Source organism: Podarcis liolepis, assembly GCF_965112155.1.
Source record: "Podarcis liolepis genome assembly, chromosome: 13".
Lineage (NCBI taxonomy): Eukaryota > Metazoa > Chordata > Lepidosauria > Squamata > Lacertidae > Podarcis > Podarcis liolepis.
The window spans coordinates 34,430,839-34,458,479 of record NC_139573.1 but is presented as its reverse complement, the minus strand read 5'-3'; the positions used below and the strand labels follow the sequence as shown (position 1 = coordinate 34,458,479).

Here is a 27,641-nt window from a genome sequence, read left to right as displayed (position 1 = left end):
GAGGACCTTATTGCTAAGGAAATTTCCACCACCCATCCGTGAGTTTCTCCATTCCATAAACCTCCCTTTCTTCCTATCCAGTCCACACTTCTCTCTTTGCATGTTTGTGATTCATCTGCCTGTACGATTAATCCCCACGCCTATGCACCTACCTACATACATTTCTCACTTGCGTATTGCGGCATATGTGGAAGGAAGGCTTGCGATCCTATGCAGGCTGACACTGCAGTCTTAACCAAGCCTGAGTAAAGTCCTATTGCACTCAAATTCAATACGTAAGTGGGCTTAGGTAAGTTGGGGGAGTATGCTCTTTGCAACTCAGTGTGCTATACTTCCGAGGAAACATGACTAGGATTACGCTGCAGGACTGCTATCCCACACAGCCAAGGCAAGAAGGGCATCCTATCAGGATGATACCTGCGGTGTCTCAAGAGAACCAGGTCCAGCGTCCCATCCCTAGCACCTCGTTTGATCCTGGCCGTTGTGTTTGTTGGGCTGATTCCATCCGGTTCCATTTTAATGGGAAGGGCATTCCGTGCGTCGAAAGAAAGACGGCACAAGGGAGGCCACCCCTTCATAAAGGTGACCGGTGGGTGTTTCCCTTGCTTCTGTCCTGCCCAAAACATCTAAAGAAGGGAAAGTAGAAACATCTCATAATCTGTTAAGCCTGGCCACTGATCCGCAGTCCTAAACCAGACCTCCCTCCCCCGCGCCCCTCTTAAATCCTTTCCGCAAGCTAGAACTGTCCCAACAGAGGAGGCAACATTCTTTAGGTTTTCTGTGCATATTCTCTGTTCATCTGCATTCAGAGTTCTGTCAAAAGTTCCCTTCTATAACTCACTTTTCTTCTCCTGGTGTCTTTTCCAAAGTTGCTTTCCTTTCTCCACAGACGCCAGTGTTTATTATGGCCAGTGGGAGTTTATAGTAAGGAAAAGTAGAAATTCCTCTCTTATCTTTTTCTTCCTATTCTTGTTCCTTGTTCTTAGTTTGTTTGCTTTTCCCTGCAACGGCTTGAGAAAGTCTTCATGGGAGAGTAAACAGGAAGGCAATTCTTCCTAGATACAGGAGGGTTTCACCAGAAAATACTGCTCACCCTCAATTGCCTATCGTGTTTGTTTATTATTATTATTATTATTATTATTATTATTATTATTATTTGCAGTAGTGAAATTTAATTATATACAATGTAAACGGGAAACACTCGTCGTATATCATATCTTGCAGATAATATAATATTCTATACAATTCTATACAATGGAGTTTGTATTATTATTATTAATAATAATAATATTTTCTCTTCACGAATTCTGCAAATCCGAATTTTATTTACTCTTTTGAAGTTTCTCCCTGCATTTTTTTTTTCTCTTTTCATGATATCACGCAGTGGAGAAGTTGCTACTACTGAACAAGATTCAGGGGTGGGTAGTAGTAGGAGTCGAAAATCGTCCATTCCAAACAGGAGGAAGTGAAAATTAAGACACATTGGTTTCAATAATATTGGTTAGGTACAGTGTCCGGTGGTATTTAGGACTGTGGCTTTTCTTTTCTTTCTTTCTTTTTTGTACACCTCTGCTAGTAAAGTTATTGTAACAGTGATGGTGAATTTCAGGAGTAGTAGTACTCTACTTACTGTAATTAGCAGTTGTAAATAATAAACTGCACACACATACGCATCCTCCCTGCCCCTCCCCCAAAGATCCCAGACCTTCCCAAAACAGAAGTGGGCCTTTTATGCATCCTGTTCGAATCTTTCCCAATTAATCTTTCCAGTCTATCCTCACAAATTGTGAAGGGGGGGGGTGTTGGGGAGGAGGAGACAATCTGCTCCAGACCAGCCAATATACACCTCTCTAAGTAGTACGTTTGTCAGGCGACAATAGTTGACTTCTTGACCACAAAAGGTCAGATCCAATGTTCTTTGAAGTCAATGGATAAACTCCCCTTGAACTCTGTTGGCCTCATGATAACCAGTCCACCCTATTCATTGCAGGCGCATGTGTGTGTATAAACCATTGTATGAATACCCCCTTTCACACACACACACACACACACACACACACACACACACACACACGACCTTATAGCCATCTACTCACTATGCATGAGCATAACCTGCACAGATATTTATATAGATAGCTAAAGAAATAGATTTACTAAACTGGCCACAAAGCTTTTACACCTGGATAGAGTGGAGATGTGTCTCTAAAATATTTGCTTTGTGGCTTGCAGGCACCTCATCCCTACTTTGAAGCAATTGTCATGTAATGTGTTGTAGGAGAGCAGATTCAAGCACTTATGCCATGCAAAATTTTTGGCATTCCAAGCTTTTGCACAGATGTTTGGTTAAATATATACATTTAACTTTTCCACATGCCTGCGGTGATACCCAACTCTAAGGTTATTGTTTATCAGGGCCGTAGACAAATGAATATTTAAGAACAAAGTGAAGTGGTTTATTTTCCCCCTGTCAGCTGCTGGGAATACACCTCCTATCCAAAATTGGGCCCTGAACTCACATCTTACAAGTTGATGGCATGTGTAGCAAAGTATGTAGAAGGGCTTTGCTAGCGGGTGCGTGCTATTTTCCTTTCCTTTAGTAAACTGTATAGCAATGTTGGAGACAGTCTCTCTTCTCTTACAGTGCAACCCTATCCATACATATTCAGAAGTAGTTCCCGTTGAGTTCAATGGGACTCTCAGGGATGTGTGTCTAGGACTGTACACTTCCAAAAGCAAGAGGCAGAGAAAAGGATGCAGATAATCGCATAAGAATTTATGTTTGCTCCCGATTTCTGCCTTCTTCCTGTACCCAAGTCAAATAACAGAATGGATCTTCCAGAGGTACTAATGGCGGAATGAGGAGTTTAAGCCCATATTATGTTGCTTAAAACTGTTTTAATTCGGAAATAGGAGGGGACTTTTTATTTTTTTAAAAACTACCCGGCCACAGGCACTAGAAGCAAAAATAAAACAGGACCTCGATACCACCAACCTGAGCACTTTAAAATGCCATTTAGTTCAACGGGAGAGATTTAGGCACCTGCTTCATTCCATCAATAAAACCAACGGGACTTAAACTGTAATCCTATCAATACCAACCTGTGAGTAAGCCCCACTGAACACAGTGCGAGTCATGTATGAGACTGCACTGCATAGTGATCTTAACTTTGGCTGTAGGATGCCATAGGTGTCTGTCTGTCTCGCTCTTTCTACACTCCCACCCACCCACATAATGTTCATTATTATATCTCTCTTTGCCCAACGAGGCATCATTTCATGGTGCAAGAGTGGTTGCTGAATTGTCTTGAGTTTGTTCCACTGTAATCTGGATTAAAACACCAAAGAAAAATACCGCCCCTATTCTTCTTGATTTAAAAATAATAGAAGCTGGCGGGTTTACGATTGTTTAAAACAACTGATTTTAAAAAGCAGTTTCGCTGTTTTAACTATAAGGTCCTTCTCTCTCTCTCTCTCTCTCTCTCTCTCTCTCTCTCTCTCTCTCTTTCTCTTTCTCTCTCTCTCCTTTACCAGAAGAGAAAAGGAGAGGGATTAAAATCTGTGAAAGGATTTTAATTAAGAAAATTAAATGAAAAGGGGGCACAAATGAGTTGTCTTGAGGGGCGGGGGGAGAGGGCGCGAGCAGGAAGCAAAGCAAAGCTATTCTAAACGATTAAATCGCCATTTTAACAGTGTAATGGGGTTTGCATACTGAAAGAAGGGGGGGAACGGTCCTTATAGCTCATCAATAATTCATAGGAACTCGGGATCATTCCCAGGTCAGCAGACAGAGAGGTAAAGAGCAGCATCTATATAGGAGAACCAGCTCTTCTTCTCCCCCACCCCACCCCCGCCTCCCTGCCCCAAATCAAAATGCAATGGGTGACTCTTCCTCAAGTACTTGGGGGGAGAGTCTCATTTTAAGGCTCATGTTTTAGTGGTCTTTCACAACCATCCACGCCTTCTGTAAGCTCTCCTTCCATATTGCCACAATTCGGAACCGCATTCGGTTTGTTGAAATTAAAACAAAGCAAAAAAAACCTAAACGCCACAACTGCAATTAAGAACAAACGAACGAGCACCTATTCTGGTTTGACCAAGTATATGCAGACAAGAACATAGTCGAGAAGATGGGTGGCAAGGCCTGGACAGGATCTAATCTCAAACATGGTTTTCTGGGCAGCCCCTGGCAAGCCGCTGTCACTCAGCGTTAGTCTCCCTCCAGTCTGTAGAAAGGAGAACAACGATGATAGCCTGGGATGTTTGTTGAAAAGGTGAGAAGTGAAAAATACTTTGCTGGTGGGGGGGGGGGAGTGTTAAGGGGAGAAGATATAGCCTGCTAGGTGACATGGAGAAGCAAGTTTCCGTAGGTGTTTTACCCGCACACGCCTTGTTAGAAGAGGAAACGAATATCACCACTTTCCTGACTGCTTCAAACACGCTTCAGAATATTCATGGGAGCTATTCCCAAGCAAACAGAGGTGGTAGAGCTGATTCCAAATAGTACTTGAGTTTGCTTGTTTTCTTCTTCCCTCCTCCTCTATTTTTCCTTACCATTGTAAACCGCTTTGACTGCATTGGCGTTGCTATACAAATGTGTTGGTTGGTTGGTTGGTGCTTGGTTGGACGGACAAAAGAAAGAAGACTGAGGTATCGTTTATATGAGATTATATATTTATTACTCCCTAATAAATCATTTGACCTATAGAAACACGTTACCGGCTTGGTTTCTGGGGGATGAAGGTTTGATCAGATGACATGATAGTACCAACATCTGTTAACAGGGTACTTGATCAGCACGTGCATATTCTTCATCCAAAGGTCATAGCCCTCTGTTCCTTCCACACATGAAATAAACGTTAACTTTGAAGATGACAGTTTTGATTTGTGTCTCATAAGAAATCAACAGCTCCTGAGCAGTTTTAATGCTCTTTCCCAAGTATATCACTTCGTCTCACAGCCCCAAATTTATCCATATATATGTGTGAGGGGTGGGTGCCTTAAAGGAATTTAGAAGATCTTCCTTCCATGATTCTGTCCTTCCTCTCTTGGGCTGCTTTATTTAAAACAACAGCAGTGCAATTGAGAATGAAATGTTCATTCTGCTTTGCTAGATCGGGGGAGGCAATTACCTTACAAAAAGGGCGCAACTCTTGGGTGCTTCCCCACGGTTGTCCTACTCAGAGTAGACCCACAAAAATCAGTGGACTTGAGTAATTTAAGTGTTTATCCTGAGTGTGGCTCAATCCACCTCAAAATATTGCAAATCATGAAAAGGGTTCTTGCATGTTCCGTGGTTGCCCCCAGAACCTAAGCCCAAGTGAAACCCAATGGGAATGCCTCGCAACTAAGCGTAGGATTGCAACCTAAGCCAGTTCAGCTCTGGACTCTAAAGGGCCACAATTCCGCAAGTTTTTATTTCGGGTTGTTGTTGTTCCTGGCTGGGGTGCAAACTAACACTACCTGATCTTTCGGGATTTATTAAAACACGGTTTAATGAGGGTCCTGCTGCTGTTTCGCAGATGGAGGCAAAAAAGGGCAAACTTCCCTTAAAATAAACTCTGCGAAGTATTATATCGGTGTGCGAAAGAGGGGGGTGGGGTGGCGAGATTGGAATGGGGGGGCGGCGGAAATCTCAAAAGCTTGTAACATCTCAGTATAACCAGCAGAGCCCGCTTCAGACCAATCCACCGCAGCTATCCAGGGTCACTTCCTGAGCCTTTCTGGCGAGCTCTTTGAAGAAGTCTTCATTTATCCCCCTGGAAGCTTCGCCAAAATGCACGGCGAACCACGCCCTCCCCACTGCGGGGTGGGGGGAGCCGCGAGCCACCTTCTGCAACCGCGCAGCTCCCCAGCACTAAAACGGCGAAAACAGGGGGCTCAACTATTGCAGCGGGTAGCCCTCAAGTTGGCAAATAAAAGAAAAACTGGTTCTCAAGGCGTCAAGCCCAGCTGTCCTTTTCTTCGCGTTCTCTCCCCACCCCCCCAGCACGCAGCACCCTTTTAAAGTGTGGTTTGGGAGGAGGGGGTGGATATAGGGATTGGAGGTGGGTTGCAAACGCTGAGTGAAATGAGGGGAAAACGAAAGAAAGAAAGAAAGAAAGAAAGAAAGAAAGAAAGAAAGAAAGAAAGAAAGAAAGAAAGAAAGAAAGAAAGAAAGAAAGAAAGAAAGAAAGAAAGAAAGAAAGAAAGTCTGCGCAGGTTCTGAAGACTAGGAGAGGTGAATATGGTCGTTGGTAGATTGGATAGAACGCCATTATAGCTCCGAGGGGTCAAAAAGGCGAGGGTCAAAAGTTTAGGCGGTGCGAGACCGGGTCTTGTGTTTGAGGCTGATAGACTGGATGTCAGTGCTAAAGAGGAGAGGGAGGGGGAGGGGAGGGGGAAGGGTGATGGTGTAGCGTGGGGGGGAGGGGAAGAGACCTTGCTTGTTTACTGGCTAGAGATGAGAGAATACGATCGCGAGGTAAGAGTTAGGAAGTGTAGAGAGAGGCGACTCAAAATGTTACAGAGCTGTTGTCTATGAAAGGGGGACAAGGTGGAGCTGGGAGGCTGGGGACAGGCAGGTTAGCTGGGATGATGAGGTAGTAGTATTTTGAGCTTGGTGTTGGGGGTGCCTTGGGTCGATCTCTCTCTCTTTCTAACTAACGACTGTACTGAACAGTTTGGACTCAGTGCCGCAGGCAGTTCTTCCTGGGTAAGGGCCATTAGAGTGAATGGGCACTACGCAGGATCGGGGCAGTGCTTACATTCATTCACCACAATGGCGTTTGCGCGTAAGAGCTTCCTGCTGGATCACAACCTTCTAGTCGGCGCAGATTTAGAACACACACGTTTGTTCTTTTGAAAAGTTTCTTTTTCTGTACAAGCTCTTTAACTGCTGTGATCATCTATGTATACTATAAATTAAAGAGCTATAATATATTAATTCAATAACGTGGATTATTATTATTATTATTATTATTATTATTATTGTTATTATTATTAAAAAAGCATAATAAATCCCTGCTACACAGCGAACATTTATAACGTAATATTTTAATTAAAATAATCTTTGTAATCTTCCACACATCCCCATGGGGAAAATAATCACTGAACCAAAGTTGGAGGGGTGTTCCCAGGGTAAAGATGTATGCTTTTCTGAAATCAAATAACTATAAAAATACGTATCACGTCATTAAAATGAATAATAAACAAAGGAATTGGAAACAATATAGGATGTGTCAAAGAATGCTTCTAAAAGATTTTATCATAAGCTCCAAGCTGTAGGGGATTTAGGGTAGAGTCCAGCATCCATTTCCCATATGCAAACAAACCCTATTGATTTTTTTTTTTTTTAACTACCTCGGTTTTGCTCAGCGCCCATTCATTTCGGTCTTGCGAAGGATAAATTTCAGTCTTAATCCTCTAGTAATATAGGATGTGAAGCATCCCGGAAGTTCTCCTATGCAACTTCCTGTTGGGGTGTTCTGTAAAGTTTTACAGATTAACTATCAGGGATTAATGGGTTAATAACTATGACTTTGTCTTTTAGGGAATTAATTGTTGTAGAGACTTTGCCTCTTAAAACTGGAAAGCAGTACTAACACTGTCTTAAAATAAATTGTCGGATACTATCTTAACCTTGGATCTCCCACAATACTGATGGGTTCTGAGCTTGCTTATTGTCAAGGCATTTGGAATCTGGGTTTTGTTTCACTTTATTATATTCATTTTCTTTAGATAATCATATACTGTCCTTCAACGTCAGAGTATTCGAAGAGAGACTATTCCATATTCCCGAATTTGATTAATAACATTTAATACGTTTACTTTTCCTTCTGATAAAAAGCGCCTTTTGTTTAGTCGATTGCAAATCATCTCACATTTAGGAGGGATTGTCCACTTGCTTCAGGATCCTCTTAAATTAAGAAGATAACTGAAGTTAAGAGTCTTAGCGGTGTCTTCACAGAGGCTTAGCAGTGCAGTGGTAATTAACCGTTTCCTGCTCATTAATACGTTGCTCGGTCAAACGGCTGAGAGGAATCGAATATTCGATTGGCTGGCAGATTTAATTTCTAAAACTCTGTTGCAAGAGTGTTAGGGCATGCACCTCCTCTGAACTGATGCGTGTGTGCTTGGGGATCATTCCTCATCCGAATTACTGGCGCAGAATATATTCGGCAACAATCAAGAACGAACCAGGCCGGATTAAAGTCGACAGTAAAATAAATAAATAAATCATTTTAATTTCGGGTGAAGGGGTTGATCTCAGCAGTTAGGATAATGGTACAGTTGGAAGGAAAATTTATGAAACCCTTCTAAGTACACACACGCAGATCGCAGAAGCACCTCAGCTCCTGTTCTTCCTTTCTTATAACTCTCCTGTTCAACATTTGGCGGATTAAATTGAATTTAGCGTCAGTCGATTCTATATGAGGAACAGTTCCCCCCGCCTTGTTGCACGATGTAGGTGGAAAGGAGCGATTCACTGCAGAACCACCACGTAGCTGGCTACCAGCTAATTTATTTGTGCGCAGATCCTAAACACGTTGACTATCAAAAGCAAGCCCCACTGAAAAGAGTGAGATTCGTTTGCAATAAAGCCTGTTCAGGATCTGGGATATAAAGTCATGTTAAAGGTCAAGAAGACCCTGTTGTTTTAAGTGTAAATAGTTAGAACCGGGGTGACAAGTTGCTGTCTTACCCTAATTGCTGCGGCGTAAGTTTCGGACTGAGTCCAAACCCAAGTGGTTAGGATGGAGGTTTAAAGCAGAGTTACTGAGTTGTAAATTGGGTTGTCCCTAATCTGGAGTAAGAGGTTTAAGGGGGTTGTGGTCCGCGTATTTAAAGGCACACCCGATCCTAAGCAAGAGGGTATTTCTACATCCAAAATGCATTTCTTGAGAGGTGCGTCACATAGAAATGGTTGGTTTCCATATATCTCCATTCGGATATCTAATCCCAAATTGGTTGAAATGCAAAAGCAAAAAATAATAATATTAGCATTTCAAGGTGTGTATTTGCGTGCGTACTCTCCCATAAAGCAATACAGGTTAATTGTAACGAACTCTTGAGGCTTTTTTTGCTTGGTATTTATGAAAGATCACTGTAAACGGGCTACATTTTAAGCGTAACTTGGGCGATCCATCTCTAGGCTTCTCTAATTACTACAGTTATCTCTGAAGCGCAGTCGTCACCGCTCCAGGTTTGCGCAATAACAAGGGAGGGGGAATGTGAGTGGGTAACAACTCCGTTTGTTTTCAGAAGGTTAAAATCATCTCGGCATGAATTTTCATGGCTCACACAAGCACACGCTTCCTTTGCTCCCAGTACAGATCCCCGTGTATCCTACCGTTTAAGAGTCAATTTGCCACCATAGCCCAGCCCTCTATAGGAAGAGCCGCCAGGGATAAAGAATCCGAGAGAACAAGGGGATAAGCTGCTATTGGACGAGCTTTAAAACCCGTTCGTGGCGAAAATGAGAGCGAGAGGTTATTTCTACAAGTCCGCCCCCCCCCACAAGACAATCCATGTAATGAGTTATTAATAGAAATAATTTAATGCCAATTGACTTTTCGATAGACTTCTCATGGCATGCCTCTGTCAAGTGCAGCAGGTAACCTGCTCTGCAGCACACCGTGTGTGTGTGTGTGTGTGTGTGTGTGTGTGTGTGTGTGTGTACCTGTAGAATAGATGGTGAACAATACATACATCGAACAATAGGCAGCTACGGGCCTGGAAAGCTCTAGCCTTCACAATCCATTACATTCTTGAAGCTAGACCTTTGATGAGTTAGGGTAACACCTCTGGTAGCTTCAAAGGTAGAGTTTCTTTCCAACAAATTTCCTTCCGGAATTACTTTAACTGGGAGAAGGGAGGGGGAATATATTACATAAGCGTAGGTGACATTCAACCGCAGCTTTGCTCGTGATGGGAAAAGGCACAGAGATTTCAGAATATGTACAGTACTTCTTTCCCTCCCTTTGAATCCCCGTATCATTTCTCTGTATTGTGTCTTATTCAGTGGTCGTTGTTTCTTTTCCTCTTTTTTGGAGGGAGGGAATAGATCCTATTCATGTGTGAGGAAAGTGTGTTTAAGTTTTAATTTGGAATGAAAAAAGTTTGGTCCCGAAGCCAAAAAAAGGGGGGACACATCAGCTGAATAATAATTTATGCATGTGTTTATTGAATGCATATCTAGATGCACGCATAAACAGGCTCAAGTGACGTGCACATATTCGTAAATTCATCTGTCTATCTATCTCCACGCGCGCGCATATGTCCTCGCACATTTCTCTTTTGCATAAGCATCTACTGGCCAAAAAGCAACTTACAAAGAGACTGGGGGAAAAAAGTCGCAGGCGCTACAGAGAGGAAAGCCTGCATTAAAATTCCTTGCCGTGGCATTTCCCCCACCCCTCCAAAGTAATGACCTGGGTAAAATTCAATATGACCGAGAGAACTATGCAAGCGTATTATAGAAAATGCAAGAGGGAGAGCCCCGGAGTGGGGTGAAACTCAGGTCAGCGCGTCTAACAAATATTAAAATGTTGGAGGCGCTGGGGACACGCCTAGCTGTTTAACAAAGACTGACAAAGTATGGAGATTAATACGAAAACTTGCGGGTATCCGAACCGAAAACGCTCAGTTAGGCCTACGGCTCCCTGCAAGCTGGTAGCCAGCTATTCCTTAGGCTTTAAAAGGCAATCGCAGTGGGAGGGGGAGGAAAGGAAAAGGAAGAGATTTCCTATCGTGGAAAAAACATAATCTTTGACATGGAGGAAGGAGAGATACGACGGAAGGATCCAGTTCTCCGGTTGGTGTTTCGGATTCTTTTTATTGTGGTTGTGGCTGGACCGCTTGGGAAAGGCTGCGGCGTTTTGTATCCTGTCTTGCACGGGATGGTTATTTTTAACTGCGCGAACAAGGGGCGGGGGGTTGTAAACGCTTCAGCTTTTGTACCTTGGGGAAAGTGTGTGGGGAGGGGAGGTATAGGAGTCGAAGGAGAAGACCTCCAGGCATTTTTTTGCTCTCAATCCAGAGAAGGGTGCTGTGATTGCAAAATAAAGAGGCTCGATCCCTAACGCATTTCCTCGGAAGTAAGTCTATCCGTAGTAAACTGGAGCTGATCTGCTAGGTCAACGTGCAGAAAAGCAGCCTTGAACGCTGAGGCAGGCTCAGCAGTTACCTAGATGGGGGTCCTGAAAGTAATATAGAGGGGAGAGGGAAGTTCTCCTGCGCAAGCTCCCCCCCCCCTTTGCGAAGAACGGGATTCACGCGGTGATCATACCCAAGGTAGCCAGAAGATAACAGTTCTTAGTAGTAAAATAATATTGGCATATATTGGCAGGTGCTTTGAGTTTGATGTTGTGCGGTCATGGGGGGGGGGGGGACGGGACACACACATTACTGGGACGCCCGAGTAGCGTCCGAAAGGTGTGCACCCTCTGTGGCAAACAATTGCCCAGTCGTCCTTTCCTATCTTTTTAAACTTTATTGTAGTATGCAAACAATGTATTGTGGGTCCCATCTGCCTGGAAACTCTGTCGTTTTAGGGCTTCATTAACTTGCCTCTTTGAAATGCAGAGAACGCCTGAGCTAAATCTGTCTTTGCAAACTTCCGAAAAGTTGAGACGTTTTTATTAGAGCAATTGAGAGTGGCCAAAACAAAACACGGATGGTTGGGAGGGTGGGGGGTGGGGAGGTGTATCTTTTGATTTGGGGACAGCAGGCTGTTGTCCATGCCTCTGTGTGTGCGTGGTGCGCGCGGGGAGGGGGGACTTTTGGAGAGGGTGTAAAGAATCGAACATTTCTGCTAGACGCTAGGGGTGCTGGTGATACTAGGATGAAACCCCCCTTTGTCTATTTGCGCAAGGCATTCTAAAAAAGTGGCGGTGGCGCTTTAAATAAAAAAAAATTAGATAGAGATATATATAAATAAATAAAAGAGTAGGCCTAGCTATTCGTTTTCCCGAAAAACCCATGTCTTGAGACAAGACGGGATGGAATACAGATGAAACAGGAGAGGGCGGGGGAAATGAAAAATGGAAGCGATCAAGGTCAGGAGAAAGAGGAGAGCGGATGTCTCAAAGGTGTATAACTGGTATACCTTTGTGTCTGGTAGGCTTCGTGGAAGGAAAGTTCTTTCTCTTTCTCTCCGCGCACTGGAGTTGGCCTGCAACTCTGCAAAAGTGCCCATAGTCCTAAATTTGGTAATGATTCCCACTGAAACAAATTATTCCGAGTGTGGTGCGCTTTCAAGCCGGACTTGTCTCTGTTCTTAGTAGACAAATCTGCAGCTGAATTTCCTGTGTTGTCGCCCGACAATATATTAGCCCCACTAAAACAACCGGGGCAGTTATGGGTTCCCCCCGCCCGACCGGGGTGGCGCACTTTACAAATAGGTTGCGACATATTAGTTGAATTAGACGGTGCACCTGGTGAAATTCACGGAAGGTGGGGGTGGTTGAATCCCGGGGACCTCGTTACTGACTTGAAAGCAAGCCCTATTGAAATCAGCAGCTCTTACTTCCATGTAAATACGTTCAGGTTCGGGGTGCCCGTGTTGGAAAAATGATGCCTTCAGTGTTGGAGGGTGGGCTCGCACGGTCCATTACCTGGAAGTTGGAGATTTGGATTCCAGTGGCATGGCCTCTCAAGGGTATAGGCTTAATATGGCATTATGAATTTAAACACAAACGCCTTGTCTGTTATCTAACCAGCATCTGTTGTTGTAGGGAGCGGGTGTAGAGACATGAATTAACGCAGCCTTCTTGCCACGGGTTTGGTTGTTTGGGGGAGGAAGGAGGACAACAAGAATGTGGCTGCTTTGACTTTTTCCAAACTATTTTTTGACTCATGTGGGAGGCTGGTCTCGAAGCACGTGCGCTTCTTCCTCCTTCGCTCCCTGGCTAAACGGTTTAAAACAGTAATACCAATAACCTCTTGCCTATGGTAGTATATTCGATACATAGGAGAAACGAACTGTCCTCACTAATAGGGCCATAATCTATTGCTCTGCTCTGATACAGTTTCATCCAGCGTGAAGACACCTCATAGGTAGTCCAGTGCCAACTGCTGAGTAAATAATGAACAAACTGTTCTACCTGACGAAGAATTATGTGTAACCCGAAGGATTCCCTATTCCTACGCTAAAATAATATTGGGACCGCTTCCTTTCTTTTAATTTAAAAAAAAACCGCAACACGAATTCCAACGCGTCTCATTTTTCCAGACCAGCAGCCTTAACAGCTATCTACATAAAACCGCGCTGCTCCCGACTTCCTGCCGCAAAAGGTTCATTGCTTACACAAACTGCATATTTTATTGCTTTATATCCCCCTTTTTTTCGGAAATGAAATCCCTTTGATCCTCCCCCATTCCTCTTCCCTAGGGTGAAAAGGGATGGAATTGCCCTATGTGTGTTGGGGGAGAGCCACACCCTGTTTTCCTGTTTATATTTGTATTTGTTTTAAGATCTCCCTCCCTACAATAAAACCATATACGTGCCTACTCAGAGTTAAGCCCCATTGCGTTCAGTGGGACTTACCCCTGGGTAAATGTGTGTTAGACAACCAAATTATCGGAATAAGCCTAATGTTATTCCTTATTACAACGAAATCGCGCGAACAGGGTCATTTTAGTTCTAATTAAACGATAAATCTCACTGAAGTGGATTGGGAGTGACTTTGTTTCTGCTTAGATCCTCCAACAGACTTTCCTTCTTTCCTTCCTTCCCTCCCAACTTTTCTGGACTACCTTTCTGCAACAGTATTCCTTCTGCGGAGGAAGAAGCAACAGTGGATTACGCTACAGAGTTGGGCTAACAGGCACGCGATTTTGCGACGCGTGTTGCAAGCAAATATTTCCAGACATACCTTCCTCCTGAAAAGCAGATTATTTGTTTTTTGTTTTATTTTATTTTATTTCGCCCACCTTTCCTCTTCGCTGTAAGCCAAAACGGAAGACTTCTAGCCAAACTCAAAGGAGAATCTCTCTCTCTGTCTTCTGTATGTACCCTGTAGATCCGAATTTGTGTAAAAGAAGCTGCGTCACAAATTCGCATCTAGGGGAATATGTAGTTGACACAAACGCTACGGAACGCATCCCTCAAGACGAAGAAGGAGGAAAAGAAAGGGAGAAAAAAAGGCGAAGCAAATCGTAAAAAGACTTTCCCATCAAGGACTATTCCGTGTTGGTGGTGTGTTGTTTTAATGCCAGTGGGTCCCCCCCGCCCCGCCCCCATCTTTTAAGCATCCAGACAGGTTGATTCAAATTATCGGGTATCTTCTGCGGAACAGGAAATTCGCAGGGAGAGAACAGAACAGTTCTTCCCTTCTGTGTTCATATGCTTGCAGAAATTGTTCTAGAACCATTCCTTTCTGTAAATAGGGCTGAGAGAAAACAGGTCTCTAAGGATTACCTGTTTGGTGCCATCTGTGCGCAGGCGCCACTCAGCACTCAGAAGAGACAGGTCCCTGCCCCGAGGGCTTCCAAAAGGGGTGGATACATTGCGTCTTAATGAAAATGGACATTTAGGAGATAGACAGGAAAATTCAGGGTATGTTCCCTTACTTCAGTACTACTTTAAAAAGCTATTTATGCAACTGGATATTTTTTTTAATCCATCGTATTGTAGACTAACCCTAACTCTTCCTGCTCCTCTGTCTCCATACTTTTTAAAATATATTTTCTCCTCCTGGCCGGGGTGGGGGGAGAACCAGTCTAAACCAGAACCTGTCTTTTAAAGGGATGGGTAACCCGAATTAGTTAATGGCGTTTCTATCGATCTCAAACGAGCTCTATCTATCTTTGCCACCGGCCGGGCTCTATCACCAAAATTTAGGCAGGAGCTAGAAGATTAATGCATCATAAACCGAGGAGAATATTTCCTTTCCTCCCAGTCTCCTAGTTGTTCAGACTACATGTGTTGTTATTTTGCTTTTTCACTTCGAGGCAAACTCTGCCATGGGGAACCGTGTGTGTACACTCTCACATGCACGCTCGCCAGTATCGACAGTGATTTTAATTCAGTCAATGCACCGGGGGGGGGGGCACTTGGATTTTGTGGTGCCTTCTTGGCTATGGAATGATAGATTTCTTCGGGATATGAAATTATATAAATCCTGATATTTAAAAAGTAAATAATGATAACTGTTCCGCAATGCTGAGTCCCGCCTAGGTTCCTGAGTGCATTTATATGTGAAGTTAAGTCCAATTTACTTTAAAACAACCTGCTTCCAAGTTGACTATGTGCTGGCAACGGAAAGGCTAAAAGCGTCCTCCCCCCCCCTTCCCCCCTTCTTGATTATTTCCTTATCCGGGAATCCCAGGCAAACCTCTCCATTGGTTCCTGGGGTCACATGGACATCTAACTTTGTTCAGTTGACGGCAAAAGTAGGAGGGCTCTTCGAAACAGGAAAACGAGTGAGAAGGGGAGGGGAAGGAAGGGAGAAGGGGGAAGGGGAGGGGGCCCCGAAAGAAATAGGAATAAATTTTAGTATATTTTTTGGGGTGTGCGTGTGTGTGAGTGAGCGGGAGTGTGCGTGCCGGCGCGCGCGCGCCCTTTTTGCAATTCCAAAATTAATGGCCATGAGTTCGTTCTTGATCAACTCCAACTATGTGGACCCCAAATTCCCACCATGCGAAGAATATTCCCAGCACGATTACCTTCCCAGTCATTCTCCGGAATATTTCGGCGGCCAGAGGCGAGAGGAGAACTCTTTTCAACCCGAGGCGTTGTACCCAGCGCGGTCCGCCTGTAACCAACCATCCTATCCTCCATGTCAGGGCTCTGGGCACCCGGCACCGGTCCTGTCTCCCAGGAGCCAGCGTGTCCATGCTCCAGCTGGACTTCAAAACCATCTCTCCGAATCAAACCACACTTGCGAATCCATCACGCCAAGCCCACCGCCTTCCTGTAGCCAAAACTCTCTCAACCAAAGCCCGTCCTCTTGCAAAGAACCGGTAGTTTATCCTTGGATGAAGAAGGTTCATGTTAGCACGGGTAAGTGAACCTTAAAGTGCCGTTCGCTTTATACTAACCTGCACCTCAAAGTCTTGTTGGGAAGAAGAAGAGAGAGAGAGAGAGAAAAGCTTATTGCCCCCGTTGTAAAAGAACCATTCCCCTTGGAGATTTATGGTCTCCCTGTTTGCAGAGCGCTATAATTACATCCTCCATAAATTTTTATTGCTCTTCTTGGCCAACTGCCTTTGAAGTCCCTGTTAACATCCTCCTCCAGTTTCTTTCTTTCCTTCTTTCCCTTCCTTCCTCCCCCCCCCCACCCCCGTCCTTTATTCTTTTCTTCCTTTCCTTCCACTGGAGAACGTTCCCCAGGAAAAGTTTGAAGGAGGTACGGGGTCTTTTATTTTCATTGTCGGCTTAAATTGTATTGAAGTAGAGAGTTTCAGCAAACTTCTACTTTGCCTTTCTCCAAGGCTGGGGGTTGTGTGGGGGGGGGTTGTTTGTTTTAAGATGGTCCCTTCAGAGCAACGTTTCAGAGAAGGATGTCTCGTGGGTTTCAATGGGAATGACTTCCCAGAGGGGAAAAAGAAGGTTGCTTGTCTTACGATCGAGGGGTTTGTTTGTCTTACATGTGGGGCAAACTTTATAGAACTTTGAGGTGCACAGGCAACTCCTTCGTACACGTGCAGGAGCCTTAGGCAGCTCGCTAGCTCGATCCTCAAGACGCTTAAGTCGGTGTATTTTAATTTATGTCTATTTAGCGACAGCGATTTGACTGTATTTAGTTCAACCCAAGCATTAAGGCTAAACTGAACTGCAGAGCAAGTTGTAGATCTATTTCGCACTCAAGACTCTGATGCATTATTAGGGTTCTGATACGCATATATGCATTCGGCCTTCCTTCTGTCTCTTCACATTTAGTTACCCAAAGGCTAGTAACACTCAGAGGCTGTAAAACGGAGTGCAGGGCTGTTACGTGATGTTGGGGTTCATAGCTGAATGCAACCCCCCCCCCTCGTCTCGCTATCACTCTCGTCCTTTCTCACCTAACACTGTGATCTATCCTCTGGAGTAACCACAATGATTCCAATGTGATTACTCTACGCTGCCGTTTAAGCTTGGAGGACTTAGGCGACCTCTGGACCAGGAGAACAGCCTGGCTTTTAATAGATTGGTGGTTGTTTGGTTTTTTAAAAAGAGCTGTGTAAGGCTTAACATAGATGCAGCGAAGCAGGAAGGTAGACGCGAAGATTTAGGCAGTGAATGGGGCGCACTGGGAGACACTGGGTGGGAGGAAAGGTCAGACAGGGAGACACTCGTTCAAGCGATCAGAATCAACCTTGTGTAACCCTCAAAGTTCTAAAAGTAAACTCTGGATACACCCACAGGAATGGCTGGCATTCGGGCAGTCCAATCCTATACCTCTTTACCCAGAGGTAAGCCCCGCTGAGCTCCCCTCCTGTGTGGATAGATATTAGAGACTTACAGTCCCACTGAGTTCGATGGGACTCATTCCTACGATCGTTTAGATGGGAGCAAACACGGTTAAGCTTCGTGGGACTTCCTTCCCACGGGTCTCCTTTCCGAGTAGGAGGTAAAGATCCAGGCTCTTAGAGCGTCGCTGGGGGAGGGGTGTGGTTTGGGGGACTTGTTTTGTAAAGGGCTGTGGCGTCTTCCAGGAGCCTTTTTTCCAAGAGAAGCTCGTGGTTTCTGTTTCGTTTTAAAGGGGCAGAAGAAGAGTAACGCTCCCCACCATCTCCTCCCCCCCAACCCTGCTCCCCTCCCTGTTCCTGCTCTCTTTCTCTCTCCCCTGCCCCACTCCTCCTTTTGTGTTTCTACATTCAGTCAACCCCAACTACGCGGGAGGGGAGCCGAAGCGTTCCAGAACAGCATATACCAGGCAGCAAGTCTTGGAGCTGGAGAAGGAATTCCACTACAACCGCTACCTCACCCGGAGGCGGAGGGTGGAAATCGCCCACTCGCTTTGCCTGTCCGAGCGCCAGATCAAGATATGGTTTCAAAACAGGAGGATGAAATGGAAAAAAGACCACAAGTTGCCCAATACTAAGATCCGTTCCAATTCTGCAGCCAGCCTCTCGGCGCAAGGCGCGGGAGGAGGTGCCCAGGACCGAACCAATGGACCAACCCCAAACCCCACCGCCACCCCGACCACCGCCACCCTATAACTGGCCTTTGAGCGTGGCCGCCCGCGAGTGTGTGTGCGTGCGTGCGTACGTGTGTGTGTGTGCAGCTCTGTGTGCTTAAGAACTGATGTGTGAAAGGGAGGGAGGCCTGGTAGTTTTCCTGTTCCTGAGGGAGAAACATGGGGGCGTATGGGGGGAGGGGACAAGGGGGTGTGTGAACTGGGACCACTATTTATACGAGGGGAGAAGAAACAAAGAAGGATGAGAGGGTTGGGGGTTTTTTTGCGGGGGAGGGGGGATTAGTTCTTTGGCCGGAAAGCAGGGTTACCGTGTTTGGGGGGGTAGCTCCTCTGTTCTATAGGAGATGGGGGTTTCAGATTTGGCTAAGATGGATCCCTTTTTCATCCTTAATCAAGCCAAACTCGGGCCCATTTGTCATGTTTACTCTCGCGTACAAACGAAGGACCTTATGCCAACCATTAGCGCGACAGCTAGAGTCGTCTTTAATAAATGAGGCCCGGTTTCACCTAAGGAGAACTGGACTCTCTCTCTCTCTCTCTCTCTCTCTCTCTCTCTCTCTCTCTCTCTCTCTCTCTCTCTCTCCCCCCTTTCGAACACCCGCTTCTTCCACCCTACCCACCCCACTAGCCAGAAACCCCAGTTTAAACCCAGCCATTTACCCACAAGGCGACGGAAAAGTGTTGTTGGCATCTGCTAAACACAGCTCTAGATAGGAGAGGGACTGGAAAGGGGAAAATAGAATTCTCACAGCCCTCTAAGGACTTTACTGGATGATAAATATTGTAATATTCCAAGTAAGGAAGGGCATCACGCGGCGGCTGCGGCGGGGTGGGGGCGCGGTGAGAATCGGGGAAGGACACAAAATAAAAAAAGAGGAAGAAGCAATGTAATTTAAAGGCGGCAGGGAAGTACTTCAGGTTAATTATCTAACCTGGAAGACCTGGAAAGCGGAGAAGGGCAGTGCATTTCAGTCTATAAACTTGATTATAGCATAAGGCCATCTGGGTTCCAGCAGCCATGAAAATGGAAGGGGGGGGTTGGTTCCTTTGTAAATAAGGATGCGCCTTCGCTGCCTTCGCTTCAGTTTTTGAAATGAATGTGAAGATAAAGATGAATTTTCAGGAAATTCCCCAGAGAAGTAAGGCGTGAGGAAAGGAATATGGGTATTCTCTGCTCTCGCTTTCTCTCTCCCCCCCCCGTTCCATCTCTCTCTCTCTCTTGTCCCCCCTCATTCTCTTCTCTCACCCTTCTCTCTCCTATACTGTATATGACATTCCGAAATGGTGTGATTCCAGAGAACTTGAGGGAGGGGGGGATATAACACTCCCCTCCTTTCGTTCTGTATAATTACCTCTTGTTGTTTTGTGTGATACCCATAAGAACATGTATATAGCAGCAGCCACGGTGGGAAAAAAAACAACAACCCCGAAATAAAGCATTTATGGTGAATACGGTTGTCCGTGTCTTTCAGGGTATCTGAAAAAGTCGCGACACTATTCCTTTGTTCTGGTACTTTTGCAGACCCCTTTTCGATTCGACCAGGTTTTTATTGTTGTCAGTTTCCAAGCCTGCACTCCTCTAATGGAAACAAAAGATGTTTGACCATAGGGTATATCCTCCTTAACTACAGCTAAGCCTTATATGAGGTGATTTATTTCCTCTAAGCATGCATTAATGTGGTTACATTTTGCTTTCCAAACTGGTTCAAACTAAAATAGTAGTCTGATCGTTAAATTTCTACCTGGATGTTGAGACTATAAAGCAGCAGTGTGTTTTCCAAGAGATGTTTCTTCTCTGTCTTTTATTTTCTCCCCCCACCCCCGTCCCGAGAAAAGCTACCTTCTTCGAGGTATTTAATACATTTAATGACCATAATTTTTGCACAGATGTTTCTCGGTGTTTGCAGGTTTTCTGTGTATTTTTATATTACAAAGGAGCCAGCCGCTGCAATAGCTCAAACTCTGACAAGCAAATAGATAATCAAGAAGACAAATGACTTCTTTTGTGCTCCATAGCTCTTGTATTAATTTTCATTTTCTTTCTCATACAAAGTATCGAAAATACTGTTTAGGACGAAATAGCATTCCAGTTCTAAGTTACAAATTTTGCGTGTGTGTGTGTGTGTGTGTGTGTGTGTGTGTGTTTGGAGACGGATTAGAGACCATGCAAAGAAAACAGTAATTTTCTCTTTTAAAATCCCTACTCCTGTCCCTAATACGGTCTTAACACGGTTTGTACCTTGGGGCAGAATCCAGCGGGATGTTCTCCTGCAAACGCTCCGTTGCAATGGAGGTCGTATTACTTTCAGTGGAGCGTGTGCAGGAGAAGCTCCTGCTGGGTCTTGCTTTGAGCAGTGCGCAGGAAGTAATTTCCACATGAAGGTTAAAATACTCCAGGAACCTTCCCTTAGGCCACTTGCTATCCATTACTCAAATCGTGTGTTACGTTACTGCTTTATTGTACTATCAGAACATATATCTCGATGGGGTTGATACCGATGGCCCAATCCGCCATGCTCACTGTGAACTTAATTTTAATGCGTGTGCATAACCTCCTCTTCCACATAAGATGGCAGACTCTTTCTATGGGAGTCAGTGCAAAAAATAAACAGACAAAAACAACCTTATTGATTTTCACACCACCTCGGATTCACAACCCCTTTTACTGTGGAACAACTCCTTAAAGCCATGAGAGTGATTGTAGAGCAAATGGCTTGTTGTGGACAAGCAACCACTGGCCACGATCCACTCCTCACCTAATCCAGGATTTTTTTACGATAGGGCTACTGCAGAATGAATCCAAGGCAGCCAACACTGGTGTGATCTGAGTTTCTTTACTTGAAAGTACTATAAATTGAAGTGAATGGGGTTAACTTTCGAGTACAGTACTGCGATGCTTGCAGGATGTCCTGGGACAATAGCGGCCTTGCAACGCAGCACCTAAGAACTTGGTGCCAATAATTTTTTTAGTACCTTCGGTTGGTTTCTGGTCCATATTCACCTTACAGCAGACCTTAGTGGGTCGATACTTGAGGACACCATGTGAATTAAGCCCTTAGGCATTTTGCTGTTGTTTCTTATGATGCACGAAAGCTACCTCCTGGCAATGAGGACTTGAGGGACACTTGCGAGTAAAAAAAGAAGGGTGTTGTTGCACGTGTATTTCCCTAATCTATGCCAGGATTTTATTTATTTTTACGCGGAAATAAGTTTGATTTTTAGGAAGCTGGAGACAGTATCCCTCTCCCAATGGCTACGTTTCCATTGATTTCAGTGGTGCTGGGGGGGGGCATGTCTCTTGCGCTTTTCAGGGTTACTTCAAGGCATTCCCTCTCTCACATACCCCAAACAAAACTTTTAAAAGCATATGCTGGTAAGAATGTAGCTTCTATAGAGCCAAATCAAAGATGGAGAGGGTGAATAGGATTTGGGGTGGAGATTTCTATAGGCCCTAAAAGTTCACAAGCATTGTAAGCAGACAGAAGCTGAGAAAAATGTGAGAATTATACCGAAAAAATCATTAATCATTTCTTTTATTCAAATACTTATCCTTTTCCTATTGTTATTCAACAGCAAACCTCCGCAGACCTTCTGTTGGGAAAAAAAGAGTACCCAGGAGCCTTGAATCTTTCAAGATATCTTCAAGAGAAAATATATATCTATATATTAATATATATAGATATATATATATACACACACACACCTCTCTCTATATATACATATTCAAACACACAGACACTTGAACTTTTTTTTTTTACTTTTTACTTTTGTAAAATGGAAGACTCTACTTCAGACATGAACACCACCTTTAACCGCCTGGAGAAAAGATGTGGGAAGCTAAAAAGGTAAAAAACATCTCCAAACATTGTGTGTGTGGTTTTTTTTAAGGCTCGGCTTGTTCTTTTGAAATTATATATTGCTTCGCTTTTAAGGATGGAGGGGGCGGGGACAACATCAAATGCCTTCTGCTCTTAAAAACGTGCCCTGGGAAGCCCGATTCTATGCAGCACGTTTACTCGAAGTAAATCCCACTGAATTGAATGGTCTTACTCCCAAGTAAGTGTCCATAGGGCTGCAACCTTAGATGAGTTTGCAGCCTTAAGAGGAAGCCCTTCCTGGTGGTTGTTGTTGTTTTAAAAGAAACAACACATGGAGTTATAAAGGCGGGGAAAGAAAGAAAGAAAGAAAGAAAGAAAGAAAGAAAGAAAGAAAGAAAGAAGAGAAAAGACTGCTAATAAGAGATGTTTTAAAGGAATTTTAATGGTTTGATTTTTAAATGTGTTTTTAACATCTGGGCTTTTGTGAAGAATGCTTGTTTATTTTCTAATGACAATGTGGGTGAGGGGGGGCAGGAGACTGGGTACTAGAATAAAATAGGTGCCTGTTCTAAAAGGGCGTCCTGCCTTTATTTTTGGAGTAGCTGGGAACCCTCACACTGTTGTTCTAGAACTCTTTATGCCAGGGGATGTTGTAAGGATAATGCAATGTTACATATTCCATAACTGCAGATAATACAGAGGAGGCGTGGCTACTTAATTTTTGATTTTAAAATATTGCCTTTGGTATTCTTGCGCGGGTTTTTGAAGCTTCGCCAGCAGAGGTGTGAGTGAAGAGGTTGTCTGAGCGTCCGTCCATGATCTATCCATCTGCATTTCAAGGTGGGTGGGGGGGGAAGGTTTATATTAGAAGAAATGGAGTTAAGATCTGACCCTGGCGAGCTGCGGAGTGAGGATGGAGTTCATCCAAGGGACACGTTTTCTAAGCGATTAGCCTGGTATTGCAGCTACAGAATGACCCCTCAAAACCCCTTGACCTTTTCAAGACTGGACATTGTGCTCGGTGGCATTGCTCTCACGGAAACAGGGGCGGGCTAAAGCAAACTCCGGAGGCAAACGTGAAAACGAGAGCAATACAGAGAACCAACCAACCTCTGCTTTCCTTAGTCTATCGGTTTTCCTTTTGTGTGTGTGGGCGCCTGGCTTTTTTCCTCCTCCTCCAGTCCGATTATCTTGTCGGAGGCTATGGCTTTTTGTTGTTGCTCATTCCCTAGCTTTCTTTAGGGCTCACAGTCCAGCAGGTAGTTCTCCTGCGCAATCCTCCTTGAAATGAATGGGAGGTGGCCTAAATTTTGGGCGGTTTGATGGATTGGCTTTGAGGCTGCAATCCCATACACGCCTAACCTGAGAGTTGGTCCCCTTTGACTTGCTTCTGAGTAGGCATGCATAGGATTGCATTGTCATCGTGCAGTCCCCCATACTTTTGGTCTATTGGGTTTTCGTTTTAAATAGGTGCAATCCCTGTGTGGCAAAGTACAGTGACTATTATTATTTTTATCACAGTCTTCATCAGTGGTGGCTGTTGTGGTAGTAGGAGCCTAGCCACCTTTTTCTGCTTTCACACCTTCTTCTTCCCTGGAAGAACAATGAGCAGTATGCTGATATACCTGGTGTTCAGATTAATTTCTGAGTCCCTGGTGCCTAGATTTGCTGGGTGACTCTAGGGTGACACCCAGATTTGCTGAAAAAGGGAACCTGCATGCGCACCATGCGCACTAAGTTTGCGCACTAAGTTTGTGTAAAGCATGCACACACAAATAATTATGCATTTGTTAAGGGTTCTGGGAACTGCAACTTTGTGAGTGGAAAACTACAGTTCCCATGATTCTTTGGGGGAAGTCATGTGATTTAAATGTGATTTATATGTGTGCCATGCATGCAATGGAAAGGTGGGGTGACCAGGCCATGAATTCGGCACCCCATCTTGTTTCTCATCTTCACCCCCTTCCTCACATTCTTTCTACCTTTTATTCAAGGCAAGCTAATGTCATAACAGCAGTTAGCAACGCTCACTGGTAGATGGGTTCAAAGGCTCTAAGAAAAAGCAAGGAGCCCTTTACAAAAGGTGTCGTTGATGGGTTCCTTGATAAACAAGTTTATTTATTGGGCTGGAGGAAAGCACCTTAAGGCTGTAATTCTACATGCCACTTACCTGGGAGTAAATCCCATTTAGTTCAATGGGGCTTGCTTCTGAGAAGACATGCATAAACTCGCACTGTTATTCTGTTAAAATGGCTGCCTTGACCTTCTTTTGTCTTCCTTTAGGTATTAGGCTTCTCTCTCCACTCCCCCCCTTCCCCCTGATAAATTTCAAGCGTTTATTGTAATGATTTTCTAGAGATCTTAGATCACCATACATTGTGGAATATTCAGGCCCACTAGACTTCTTCAAAAGGAAAATGCAGTGTTATGATGACGTTTTCTTTATAGCGACTTGGAGAGGACCCTGACTTTACATGGAAATGAAATTTTGTGCTCAGGAGCGACTTTTCCTTCATGTTACCCTGTTGTAAATATACCAGAAGACCCATTTATACCACCCCACCTGCAGCCTTCTGTAAGGTTGAGTGAGGACATGAACCACAAAGTGGTCCAGAGGCTGAATATTTCCCCCCAGATGTGGACATTTCATCTTCATCTCCAGCTCACTTAATACCTGAGTACTGGCATTTAGATCTGTTTAAAGTGAAGCCAGGGGCACAAACTGGGCCTCAATCTACTCTAAGTGGTTTGTGGGCCCGTCTGTCCAGGCTCACCAGAAGGAGATCTCTGTCACCCTTTGCAAAATGTTTACTTTTGGTTGTGCAGTTGGACTGTTATTTAAATCTCAACCACCAAGGGTGCTGGGTGGTGGCTGTTGTAGCAAGATCCCACCCTAAAGGTCCCAGGTTTCCGTAGGCAAAGCAGTATAGGTGCTAAACACTGCAATGAGGTCTCCATCCTAATAGCGCAAGGTGGCCAGCTATTTCCTGAGCTCCCCATCCCAGACTAGTTATATATATATTTAATATATTATTTTGGTGGATGGTAAAAGGAAGAACTATTGGTGTTAGACAACTGCATAAGGAGAGCTTAGGGGAGCAGAAGGTCTACTGTGAGATATAGAACATGGCATTTGTTTGTATGTACAGTATGTATGTAGGTATCTGCTTCTTTCTGGTGGCTCATCTTCTTTGTACTGGCGCAACATAGATTTGTATTTAAAAACAAACGCGCACAGCAGTGCACGTGTGAAAACGCCACCTGCAGTTGTGTGGTCTGAAAGCAACTGCGCCTACTGGCTGCCCTGTATCCTTCTTTAAAAAGAGGTTTTCCCTAGTCGCAGATGGGCTGAGCCTGTGATTTATTTATTTAGTGGCGAGGCCAAGGCAGTCTGCACATGCTCTGAGACTCTCTCTCTTCCCCCCTTCTTTATTCTACACATGGTTATTTCTTCGTATTATTTCCACTATTATCAGTGCATGTAGATATAAACCCTGTCTTTATCTCCTTATCTCCCTTTTCTTCTCTCCGTGTGTTCCTTTGTCTACACACAAGTTGCACGCACGCGGGCGCGCGGGCGCAAACACCCTCCCACAAACCGGATCTATGTTACAACCCTTCTACCTTTCCCTTTGGAAACGTCCCTTTCAATGACAGAGAAAGAGGCGTGGATCTTAGCTGGCGAGGGGAGCGGAGTTTGGGAGCTTTCTCAGTTTGATCGGTAGCACCCTGGCAGATTTATGATCCCCAATAAAACCGGCGTGTTTAAATTCGTAAATCAATCTGCCTTTCCCGCTATATAAACGTTCATTTTATCTTGAGAGAGAGAGAAAAACCCCGCTCGGTTTCTCGCACCTACCAGGGCGAGAAGAGGCGCTTCCTTTCCTTTGAACTATAGAAGACAGAAACATCTTTTAAAATCAAAGTTGTTCTTTTTTAACAAAAAAAAAGGGGGGAGGGAAGGAGGGGGAAGCAGACGGATTTTTGTTTCCTTTGCAACCCAAGGATTATAGACATGTTTTCTTTTCTGCTCACTTTTCTTCTTCTTAAGAAATATATATTTTTATAAATATCACTTTGCCTCTCTTTTAATGTCTCCGAGCAATCCGCGAGGTTTTAAAAAAATCGAAATCTTATTCTGGCTCTCTCTTCATTTTTATCTCATCTTTAATTTTTTTTTAAAATCAGTTGTTTAAGTGGGCCAAAAAAGCCCAACTTTTTATTATTATTATTCAGCAAGGTCTCCTCACGGCAGTGAACACTTGCAGTCAAACCCTCTTCTTTCCCTTCGCTGGCTTCGAACCATTTTAAGATTTCTCCCAAACCCCTTTCTTCTGCGATAGCAGGCCCCACTGATGGCAGTGGGATTTCCTCCCAGTATTTAGAATGGGATGCAGCTGAAAAATCAGTGGGATTTGCCGGGGAGTTATGTTAGAGCAAAACCAACGAGCCCTTTCTTGGAAGTACGTTCGAACGAAAGTCAGAATGACTTGCAATGTTCCCATCGAACAAACCCATTGATTCGCTTGGCAAAAGGGTCCCGACTGATTTATCCTGGAAGATCGCAGCTTTTACTTGTAAGCAAAGGCGTTTGGGATCGAACCGCGTTTGTTTTCTGCCGTTACGCTTCCACCCCAGAATACTGCGATTAAGATTTGGGGTGGGAAACATTAGCCGTGCTGAGAATTCTGTATTTTTGGATTTGAATATTATTTTTTCACACACACACACAAAATACACCTGGCTTCTTTTTTCTCCTTTTTTAAAAAAGAAAAGCTTTGCATCCGTATCTTCGGTTTCATGCAGTTAACGCTACAACTGTTACTAGGGTCTGAACAAACCTACCCACCACAATCCTTTTGTTCTACAAACCCCACGGTCAGAAAGACCTGGAAATAAATGTTGTCGATCTCTCATTTATTCCTATCTAAAATGTTTTGCTCCTGCGCATAACTGATGTGAGGTTTATATTTGTCGAAAGCGTTCAGAATAGAAAAGAGATCCCAGTTGTCGAATTGCCATCAATATGTGCATCTCTCTCTCTCTCCCTTTCTCTGAGAGAAAGGCAAGCTTTCAGCTCCTAGCCCAGCCCGTCCACCTCCATCCAACCCACCACTGCCATTGTTTGATTTGATGTTACCGTCTGTTTAAGACGCTGCCTCACAGGCCCTTTTCAGTTCTATTGTTAGTGGAGGGATGCCGGTGTTTCTTTATTACCTGAAAAAGTAAATGCGCGTGAGCACTCTCTTCTGCAAATGCCATAGCTGCACACACTCCTCACCTATTCGCCCTTTTACTTCCCACTTCTACATGTTTTTTTAAAAAATGATTGTTTGGATACGTTTGCACAAGCGCGTGCTACTATGCTTTGCATTCTTATTGTCTGGTGCAAGTCAGAGCGTTCCTTACCCAGGGTCTTCAGATTAAAGGAGGCTCTATAGCTCTTCGCCTCCATCACCAATACCAACATCCCGGCAGCTCATCTTAAACTCAAAATCTGTCTCGCAGTTTCTATTAGAATGATTCTTATCGTTGTGGTGGTGGTCCTCGGGCCCTTTGCACTAAACAGAGCCAATAACGCCAAAGCTACCAAGCATGTTTACCATAGTCCCATATATGTATAAAGAAAGGTGGAGGAAGAGAATTTAATAGACTGAAAAGGATAAGAGATGGAATGGGTGGGCCAGAAGAAAGATGCTGGGGTTGGGGGTGGGGTGGG

At 44.3% G+C, this 27,641-nt stretch overlaps 2 protein-coding genes across 6 annotated transcripts in view; both read left to right on the top strand.

Annotated features, from left to right (window-relative positions):
• HOXB3 (homeobox B3) overlaps window positions 1-27,641 on the top strand; it is an 88,562-nt gene that overhangs the window by 24,200 nt on the left and 36,721 nt on the right. For 4 of the 5 annotated variants that reach the window (XM_083470072.1, XM_083470066.1, XM_083470069.1 and 1 more), the window contains exon 2: window positions 21,678-21,949. The gene's annotated coding sequence lies outside the window, so the exon portion shown is untranslated. Of the gene's footprint in view, window positions 1-10,575; window positions 10,793-21,677; window positions 21,950-27,641 lie in introns of those variants that run through there. The other variant, XM_083470067.1, reaches the window with a different exon arrangement.
• HOXB4 (homeobox B4) lies at window positions 15,384-19,554 on the top strand. The gene is made up of 2 exons (XM_083470351.1): window positions 15,384-15,982; window positions 17,786-19,554. Exons 1-2 carry the CDS (start codon window positions 15,562-15,564, stop codon window positions 18,124-18,126), a joined length of 762 nt encoding a protein of 253 aa, XP_083326477.1. The 5' UTR covers window positions 15,384-15,561; the 3' UTR covers window positions 18,127-19,554.

Bases quoted from the DNA above. Each gene is read 5' to 3' on its own strand.
- HOXB4 (XM_083470351.1), top strand. From the start codon at position 15,562: ATGGCCATGAGTTCGTTCTTGATCAACTCCAACTATGTGGACCCCAAA. The intron at 15,983-17,785 runs GTAAGTGAACCT...TTCTACATTCAG, and splicing joins GAAGGTTCATGTTAGCACGG to TCAACCCCAACTACGCGGGA.